This window comes from Apis dorsata, unplaced genomic scaffold (assembly GCF_000469605.1).
Source record: "Apis dorsata unplaced genomic scaffold, Apis dorsata 1.3 scaffold_303, whole genome shotgun sequence".
NCBI lineage: Eukaryota > Metazoa > Arthropoda > Insecta > Hymenoptera > Apidae > Apis > Apis dorsata.
In genome coordinates, this window is record NW_006263576.1 from 578,736 (window position 1) to 589,653 (window position 10,918).

General features: G+C 23.4%; 1 protein-coding gene across 42 annotated transcripts in view; it reads right to left on the reverse strand.

Moving 5' to 3' along the window:
- LOC102676424 (calcium-activated potassium channel slowpoke) overlaps nt 1-10,918 on the reverse strand; it is a 120,748-nt gene that overhangs the window by 9,997 nt on the left and 99,833 nt on the right. For 19 of the 42 annotated variants that reach the window (XM_031511277.1, XM_031511295.1, XM_031511281.1 and 16 more), the window contains 4 exons: nt 10,482-10,502; nt 7,712-7,774; nt 2,997-3,029; nt 2,323-2,455 (listed from right to left, as the gene is read on the reverse strand). In XM_031511277.1, coding sequence (XP_031367137.1) covers nt 2,323-2,455; nt 2,997-3,029; nt 7,712-7,774; nt 10,482-10,502 — 250 coding nt within the window. The remainder of the gene's footprint in view (nt 1-2,322; nt 2,456-2,996; nt 3,030-7,711; nt 7,775-10,481; nt 10,503-10,918) is intronic. The other 23 variants (XM_031511318.1, XM_031511299.1, XM_031511314.1 and 20 more) reach the window with 3 other exon arrangements.

A 10,918-nucleotide genomic window follows, 5' to 3' on the forward strand; every position in this document is an offset into this window, starting at 1 on the left:
TTATAAATATTAATGATATCATAATATTGAAAAATATAAGTAAGTTGCTCTTTGCTGTGTTAATTTAAGAATCATTGTGTTTTCCGCTGTTTAAAATGTCATACATGATAATGTAGCCTAATCGATATTTAATTATCAATAACTAAATAGAGATAGAAATGTAATTCTCTTACTTTTGATTTTCATTTTACTTTGACTTGCTTTATTAAAAGTTTGGATACATATCCTATGTACATATAATTTTGTAAAAAAAAATATTCTAAATACATTTCAGCTATATAAAAATCCGCTATCTATTTATAAATAATAAATTACTGCAAAATAAATCAGATATGATTTTCTAAAATTTATAAACTGACTTTTTTTATACACATAGTCATAAAATCGGCATATTATATAATAGAATTGATATTAATTATGAAAAAATTCTTAAAAGTTACAAAACTATAAGACGAATAAATTTGAATATGCTATTTCAATAAAAATAATCACAAATTAAATAACATATAACATAATTGATTGGAATGCAAACGATTGAATTTATGAGAATGATTCTGGATCGCATGGAAGTTCTCTACCGAGAATATTAATAATAAGTTGAAAATTTATGTAATAAAAATGTTTATCATCATTTACGTTATGATAACTTTTAAAACATGCTGATTAAATTAAAATAAATGCAGATACTGTTTAAAGAATATTGTGTTATTGACATCATAGTGCACTCTGTATAAGAAATTATTTCATACAAGTTTTTAAATTAAGAAAGTGTTTTTGTATTTTGTGAGATAAATCGTAGTATAAAATTATTGCTTTGATGTTTTATCAGGTTACTCAAATTACAGTTTAAAGTAATTTCATTAAAGTGATCATTATTACAGATACACATCCTCTTACAAATCTTATTATCTTAGGATATTTGTTTCCTTAATAAAGTTTAAAAATTCAAATTTTTTAAATGAAATAATATTATTATATAATAATATAATTTAATAAATAATAATAATTTTTCTTTTTTCATTTATTAAATAAATTTATATACAATTCAAATTATTGTATTTGATTTTATTTTAATTAATTTGGTTTTTATTTAATATGAGAAATGTTACATAAATAATAGGTAATAATAACCTATATAATATAATAACCTATATAAAGGTAAAAATTACATTAAAAAAAAAAATTAAAAAATTTTGATATTAATGTTATATCATCGATGTTTTTTCTTCGAACATTTCCATTGTCGACATAATATAACTTTTTTTAATAAAAATGATCGAATCACATTAAAAGTACTGTTAGTGTTCTAAGATTTTTGAGTGGATATGTACAATATAAAATATATGTTTATATATTAAAAATTAATTAATGCAATCTGAATAACCCGCTCCACATAGTTTACAAAAATGTTGTGTACAGAAAAGCTCGAGTCGTTCTAATCGTGCAAATATAGAAAAGAAACAGTATTAACTTTAACTTCGTACAACACAGTGAAAGTGCGTATTACAGACAGAAAAGTCGAAAAATTCATTTCACGAACTACTATATATTTGTGTACATATTGTGTATAAATTGAATTACATTGTATATAATTCGTTCGTATACAAAATATTCGTATTAATCACATTTAATTGAACTTTGAGTGCACAAAAAATGTTTTTTTTTTTATAAGATGTGAAATACGATCAAATTTTACAATAAAACACAACGACACTTTTTTTTCTTTCAATGACATAGGTGTATCTAATTCTCAGTAGTGAAATTCACACACGGTTGTTAATTCTGAATGAGATATTTGAGCCATACGTAGAAGTCAAATTGATTAACTCTCAAATTTCAATCGAATATTATCTTTCTTTTTATGTTAAATTGTCATTATAATTGTCATTATAATTTTTTTATCAATAATAAATATATTTATTATTGATTTACATTCCAAATTTTATTAATAAAAAATATTTAAAAATTTTAATAATACACATATATATATATATATAAGTGTTTATGTGCGTATATGTGAATATTTGAATAATAGAAATTTTTGAATATTGTCAATATTAAAAAGCATTGAATAAAATTATTAACTAATCATTTTGGCACAGTTTAAAATATTTTAGATACATCTATATAATGCAAAATGTAAAAAATTTTAAATCTTTATGTTAATATTAAAGTCAAAAATAATATGATCAATTCGTCTTCAGAATGACTCATTTATCGTAGTGATCGAAAGTGTGAACAATGAATAGTGAATGCAAGGACGAAGCACGTCCGTATGTATGGTGAAGAGAAAATAATGAATGTTTAAAGTAAAACGAATACCTCTGATTGTACGGTTGATTTGGACTGGATAAACTGTCATTTGTCGCTCGATTCACATTCGGTTTCACCTTATTCACTTGTTTCGTTGAATTCATCATGGTCATCCCGACGGAATTCCGGTGATTTCTCATCGCTATAATGTAAACACGATAATATGAGTTTATACATATTTTTTTAATTTCTCATTAATATTATATTTCGAGATTATCGATAAGAATATATTTAAATTATTGAGAAAATTTAAATAACTAACTTAAATAATAATAATTAATTTAAAGATTGTGTTTAATTTAATTATTTGAAAATATATGTAAAATTTAAATAACTTAAATAATAATAATTAATTTAAAGATTGTGTTTAATTTAATTATTTAAAAATTTATATAATCCTTCATTTTTTATCATGTTTTAAATGTTGTAAAGAAAAATTACATTCTATTTGCTAATTCAGCAAAAATTAATATTAAGTAAAATTAATTATTCGTTCGATTTATTTTTATCTCACTTAAGAATGAGATATGTTTTGAAAAAATATGTTTTGAAAATAATGCGTAACATTTTAACTCCTTTTATATAAATGATAAAATTGCAAAAAATTTAGAAAATTGTGCTTTATTAAACAATTTATTAAAAAAAAAATGTTTCAATGAATATTTGATCAATTTGAAACTTACCGTTTGGATCTTCACGGTCACGACTGATCTCACCTAAAATCGATAAATTAGAATTAACTTTTATGTAATCGTTATTTTCTTTTTTAACGTAGCTAATAGACAAAGCAACAATGATTAAGAAAATTACTCAGTGCCACGCTGATCGTGACCTAAATCCCTTCGTTATAATGTATTTTACTTTTAATCAACAAAGAGAGCCTACAGCCTCATGCTTACAGGCACGCATACTTTATCCTAAATATTTTGCACGTGCCATTTTTTATTTGAAAAATTTTAAATAATTAGAATTGCAATGAACTGATGAACTATACTTATGGTTTTCAAGAATACGTCGAATACACGAATTTTTATAAATATTGATAAATAATTTTATATTTTAATATTTTTCGAAAATCTAATTAAAAAATCTAATAATCTTTAGATTATTTTTTAACAATATAATTTTTTTAAATTTGCACAATTGTCGTAATTTTTACCATTGTTATTATTGATAAAATATCAAACATTAACGCAAAAATAATTTTTCTTACGAATAAAAAAATGAAATAAATACTTATTTCGAAATCATAAAAATGATTAAAAATAACTTCTTATAATTTATCATTATAAATTTTACGAATTTCTTTAAAGTTTCTGAAAAATATATTTTCTATTACATAAAAAATATTTAATATCACATTGTCAAATACTTATTTCTATATAAAATTAGATGATTCAAAGCAATAATAAAAATATAAAAATTGATAAAATAATTAGATCATTTATTTTATAACACGCATTAAATGTGAAAGCGAGAAGTGATGCATTAAACTATATTGGTCAATTTTTCAATAATAATATACAGGATGTTCTATTTTAATTTTCTAGAATAAATATTTCGAATAATAAAAATATGGAAGACACGAAAAACTATCAAAAAGAAGATCATGTTATTTATTTGACTTGTGATATTCTTCAACAAACATATAAATGTCAATATTAAATTTAAGATAAAAATAAAAAACTAAATATTTTTTTTACTACATACTATCATAGTTGGTATTATTGCAGCTACATCGAAATATTTTCAAAACGCTACTTAAATAGGTCTTTAGTACAAGCTATTCCTGAGATATAAGCTTTCAAACTCAACGTGTTGACTTTAGGAGATTGAAGTAGAGATTAAAATGGAACATCCTGTATACAGTGTCTCCGTCAAAAAGTATGCGAGAAAAATCTTTATAAAAAAAAATTTGACGTATCAATGAAAACCAAAGCAACGTTCATTGTACGCAAGCAATTCTTAGCTATTACGGCACGTGCTGTTTGCAGAAGACAAAAAAAAAATAAAATAATAATAATAATTAGGCATCTGTCGCGATAACTGAGTGAAGCACCATCATATATATAATAAATAAATATAGTAAATAAATGGATCAAATGAAATGCAAAACGTGAAAAATATGCTTTGTCTAAATGTCACCATAAAAAATAAATAATAATAATAATGATAATAATAATAATAACGAATAATGTATCTGTCAATCTACCGTGCTTTCTACAGCTATTTATTCATTTGTTTACACTCGATATTAAAATTACACAAATAAAACGCATATATATATAATATATATATATATTATATATATATATACTCAGGACATATGCGAATTATACACATATCAAAAGAAGAAATATCGAAAAAATTATTTCTAAGCATCCTAAACCAAGTATAATATTTATCTACATAGAACACAGAAATATTCATTGAAAAAGTTTGAATATCACTCAAAATATTTGAATTCAAACAGCATTTCTCAAACTATCCGCGAAATTTATTCTCATTTTTCAAATTTACTCTATACGAATTAAAATAATTTATTGAATATTTTGCGAATTTGTAAAAAATTTTTGTCATTTACAAAATTCAATTACAAAAATCATCATACATATCTTATACATTCAATTAAAAAATTGTTATATCAAATCTAACAAAAATTCTGTTTTAAATGAAACTTTTTAAATATATGCACAATGAATTATTGATTGTACAATTATATTATTGACTGTACTGTACAATTAGATAAAAAACAATGGAAAAAAATTTAAAATATTTTTTATTTAAAACTTTATTTTTGAGGAAATTGAAAATTCAAATAATAAGGAAATATAATTCTTCTAATTAATTCTTGGTAAAAATTGATAAAAGATTATTTTACATATGAAAAATGTAAATTAAAATTTTTCAATTGGAAGATTACTTTTTGAGAAAATAAAATTTTGAATTTATTTTTTGAAAACAAAAATTTAAAAAACAAATTAAAAATCTTTTATATTATTTATTTTTTGCATATAAAATATTCAATTAATAATCTGCTGATGATATTCAATCATATATTTTACAGTTTTTCAAAATTGATTTTATCGAAAAAAAAAATATCAAACAAAAAAATATCTTTTTTTCTTTTTAAATTACGTATAAAATCATCTTCTATTTGATTGTATTACATACTATACCAAATTATATACGATGTAATATTTTTTTCACATCATGATGAATCAATTTTAAAAATATTAATGCTTTTTCCGTTTTTCTTAAAATGTAATTTTATAATAATGCAGGATAAAATAAAAGTTTTAATACAAAATATATTCTGAATTTATTAAAATTTTATAAAAAAAATATTCAGATAAAAAAGAAATTCTATTCAAAATTTAAAAAATATATTAAGAAAGTTTTATCTTCTCAAGGAAATTTTTTGAGAGAAAAGGAAAAAATGTTTGATCCATTATGCTTTATACATATACGTACAATTTTCAATTATAAATTTTCATTATAATCAGAATTTTCTTTCTTTTAAAAAATAATGTACGAAGATTTTTGTTTATAATTTCTTATTCGATTATAGAAAATAACCAGAATGAGAAAAGCTGATGTCTTTATGAATTCCTGTTCTACTTACGCAGACGAACACCAGCAAATATATTGCATATATTTCAATTACATGGAAAGGTATGTTTGTCGCGGATAAGGTTATCAAGTGTTCGAATTGATTTTCTCTTTCCTTCACTTACATTTATTACACGTTTCATTTTTCATTTCAAATTGAATTCTTAAAAATAATCGTTATTCAAAATTAATTAAGTACTTTGCACTCAAGTTACATAAACTGAATTTGTTCAACATGACAATTGTCTTTTCTAATTATAAAAATTATCCATAAATTAATCATTGTGTTTTGTCTATGAACAAATATGTTGCTTTCAAAACTATAACAAAACAAATGATCACGAAACAAAAACGTGATAATTGATGCTATATAGTCTAATAATTATAAAATTCTATGATAATCGTATGTATTCTAATGAATTGCAATGATTTTATTTTATAGAAAATACAAAACAAAGGAGAAAAAAAAAAAAGAAAAGGAAAAAGAAGAAAAAAGTAAAAGAAACGGAAGAAATGACGTGTCGTTTATAAGATAGTGATATGATAGCCATAGTGAGAACTAAAGTTAAACTACAAAAAATTTTAATTCACTACTCTGTGTAAAAATAATATAATTGTTAACATAAGATGCAAACTATAATGTATCTACTGTACAGCTGCATGCACTCATCGCGACCGGAGAAAGTAGTAAATAACAACATTGTAATGTAATCGAAATTTTAATTGCAAAAAAATAATTATCTTAAACAATTTATACAAGTATCTTTCTACTTTCTCCAAAATCGTAGTGAAAATAACGCGTTCCGTACATATTCCATATTACGTATGTATAAAAATGTATGTATTCAGAAACAATGCTGGAATTTTTATTTTGAGTAACAATTTAGTTTAAATTACGTATTATCACAGTTTATAGAAATTTTTATTTGTTAAATTTGAATTAATTATTTTAATATGATTTTTGTTTATATTTTTATTTTATATTTTTTCTTTTCTTTTATTTATATGAAAAAAAATTAAGTTTACTAGTTTTATGAAGAAAAATAAATAATAATTATAAGAAGATTATATAAATTTCATCGAGAAATAGAAATAATTTATTATCATTGATCTTTGGAACATTATCAAATGAAATTATTTAATGTTAGATGATATTATTATATCCTATTGAACTCATAATGTCACATATATATAATATTGAAAAATAAATTTCAATAAATTTTTAAAAAGCATAAAAATATTTAGAAATTATTTCTTATATTTTTAATATTTATTCATATGTTCTAATATCTCTTAACATTAAAAAAAAATTGCATACAGATTACGATATTCTCGAAATTATCATTTAATATCATTTTCACAGCGATTTCATAATACACTTTCAAACAATCGAATTAAAAAACAACTTAAATCCAGCACTGTTATCAAACGTCGGTCGAAAAGTCGTGTTGAATTCCTAGAATATGTCCTAGAAATGTCGCAATTGGTCATTGAAGCTGTCATGATGCATAAAAAAGAAAAAACAAAAAAAAGAAGAAGAACAAAAAAAAAAAGAAAAAAAGAAAAAAAGAAAATCGAAAAACATCAGAAATTGAGTGCAGACAGTTGTTAAAGGTTAAATCGAGAGCGAAGCACTTTTTTGTGAAGCAGCACTTCGAGTTCCTTCGTCCAAGAGATTGAAAGCGATTGATTATAGTGTATACCCGTATATACCGTGTGTTTCATAAAAATTAGGAAGGGCAGCTTGCAAAATTATAGCACGGTTTTGATTGAGGTGTAACTGTACCTCTTACGTGAACCATCTTGGGCAGTTCTGGCGGAGTGAATGTGGGGGGAGGATGGTGGTCGTCTGTAACAAACCACTACACATGTTAGCTACCCTAACTAATTACCTAAGGCCTAGTTTCTACGCTATTACTACCACTGCCATTCCTATATTTGCATTTTAATCAATTAAAGCTTCATTCCAGTCTTAAATCGATGAAAAATATTTTATTATCGAAAGATTTTTTGTAAATCGTCACTGTGCTGCCATCTACTTCAATTGAAGAATACTATTATATAATACAAATAGCACTAATTTTCGAAATATGGCAGAATCAGAAATCAGAATCAGAAAAATCGCGAAGATTGATACATCAAAAATTATTTAATTTTATTATTGTCGTTAATTGCGAGAATTATATTATATTATATCATATTATATTATATTAACATTTTAATATAATATAATTTAATAATTAATCACAGATATTAAATTGTTTAGGTTTATAAAGACTAAATTTGATATTTGAAAAAATTAGGCAATAATAATATTTTGGCACCAAAATTTAAAATTAAAATTTAAAAATAAAATTAACTTTCATGCGATATGATTATTTTACATCTATAAAAAATTAATCATAAAATTGATTTAAAAAGATTTTATTATATCAATGTTTAATATTTTTAATATTCATTATTTATCAATATTTATTGTTCAAGTAAAAATTAAATAGCACAATTTTTTTTTAAACAGATATTTTGTTTGCAATTAATTGTTTGAAATAATGAATAATTATGAGAACAAAAGATCGTCGTGATAAAAAGATAATAACAATGAAATTCTTTTTATCGACTGAAATGAATCTTGTTCTAATCTAAATAATATATTATCAATATTCTAGAAATCAAATTATTACTCTGAAAGAACTACCGTTTTCAATACTGCTCGTGGCAACGCGGACGAGTCCAGAAGTAATCGAGGCACGATATTGTACAAAATATCAAAAGGAGAAAAAGTTAAAAAAAAAAAAAAAAAAAAAAAGAAAAAAAAAAAAAAAAAAAAGAAGAAGAAACAAAAAAACAATCTGTACATCGTGATTCTCCTCCGCGTTGTACAAATATAGTCTAAAGTATTAGTGAATTATATACATGTTCTCATAACCAGATTTTAAGCACTGTGCACAGGCAATGCACTCAATTTCATGCAAAAATTATAACAGAGGCAAAGAACAAACTCGAAAGAAATTAATATTTAAGATAAAGAAAATAATTTTTCCTTTATAATGCATGATTAAATAAATATCTTTGCCTCTGACAAATCTATCTTCTATTCTATCGTATCTAAGCGTGCAGATTAATAATAATTCTTACGGTGTGAATATTTACTCGGTATTGCAAGTGCGGTCTTTGACAAATATTATTTATAAAACTCGTGCGACAAATTGGGAAAACTCGAGACAAAAAGGTATATTATTCGACAGTATTATATAGGATTTCTACCGTGTCAAAGCAGAATTATAAAAAAGAGAGGGAGGAGTCACGTTATAGTAATAGAAACTAATGTGAAACTCGTCGTTTGCAAAACTATTCGCGAATTCATATAGTATATGCAGCTCTTTATCTTGTGAGCACTTTTCTTTTGCCATTGGCGTCGTTAAGCTCCTAATATAAAGCTTAATCGACCGAGGGAGGGAAAAGTGTAGCGCGTGTAAAAGGCCACTTCAAATGCTCGTAACGCTTATATCGTGTGTATCTCATCGCGTAATTTATTTTGTGCTATTCGATTGATTTTTTTTTTATTTCGATATTTATCGTTATAAGGAAGATAAGTAATTTATATTTATTGTATGACACATAAAAGAAAATCCATTATTCTTTAATTCTAATGTATTGTATCTTTCGTTACAATCTTTAATTATTTTTTTCCTTTTAAATATTCCTTTACATTTATATATAATATATAATATATTCTCTGTATGTATACATATATATTATATAATATATCATTTTTCTTTTTAATATATTTATTTAAAATATATAAATATATAATAAAATATATAATATATATATTTTTAATATATTTTTTAAATATATTTCTTTTAAATATATTTATTTAGCAAAATTATTAAAATTATTATTTCATTGTGATGAATATTACGATTATTAAAATCTAAAATATTATTTTAGATTATAAATTATAAAATTATAATATATAAGTCGTTCGTTATAAAAATGACATATGTTTAATTTTAAAAGAAATTGAGAAAATGAATAATGTATAATATAATTATATAATATAATGTAATTATAATGTATATAATTATAATATAATTAATTGGATTTTTTATTATATTATTGGAATCTAAAGGATTAAATATTTATTCAAAATTCTTGGAACTTCTTAATTAACAAATTTTTGAAGATCATCTCAGATAGACGAAAAGAAAATAACGATTCAGATAAGAAACAGAGAATAATTTTCGAAATATTTTTTAATTCCTTTTCCAAAGAGATAAGGATTTTCCTTTATAAGGAATATTTTTCAATTAAAAGAGAAAGAAAAAAAGCGAAGAATCCAAATCTATAAAAACAGTATTACACCGTGTAAAAATAGAAAGTATATAACGATAAACATACGAATAAAGCATGTGTCAGTAAAATACAGTGACCATGTACAGCCTACGTCTTATGATCTATGCCTTATCAATACGGATTCCCGTGTTATAATAATAATATTATGCATACATATGTACAAAAATATTGATTATACACCCGCTTTATGTTAGACTTACTTGCATACGAGAAGTCTTCACCTAAGTAGAAGTAGAGGACGAAGAGAAGAAAGTTCAAACAGATAGACACATAGAAAGTTAGTTATATAGATATATCTTTTCTTCATATTAACGGTGTACATAATGTGTTATGCGTATGTGTGCTGTGTGCACGCCTCGCGGGCACACATATGTGATACACGTGTGATAACGATAGGTAAGGATATGCGTGCGTGCGTGCTTGCGCGCGCATGTATATATCGTGACGTTGTACAAAGAGATACACATATATGTACGCATGGATCATAGATGAAATTAGAGGTAATATAATGATCGTGTTAGGCTCCGATGCGAGTGAAACTGTTGATTGATTTTTCTTACCCTCTTTCTATTTTTCTACCTCCCGTTTTTTACAAGCGTGTATTATCGCGTGTACATTTTAATTTTTTTTTTTTTTT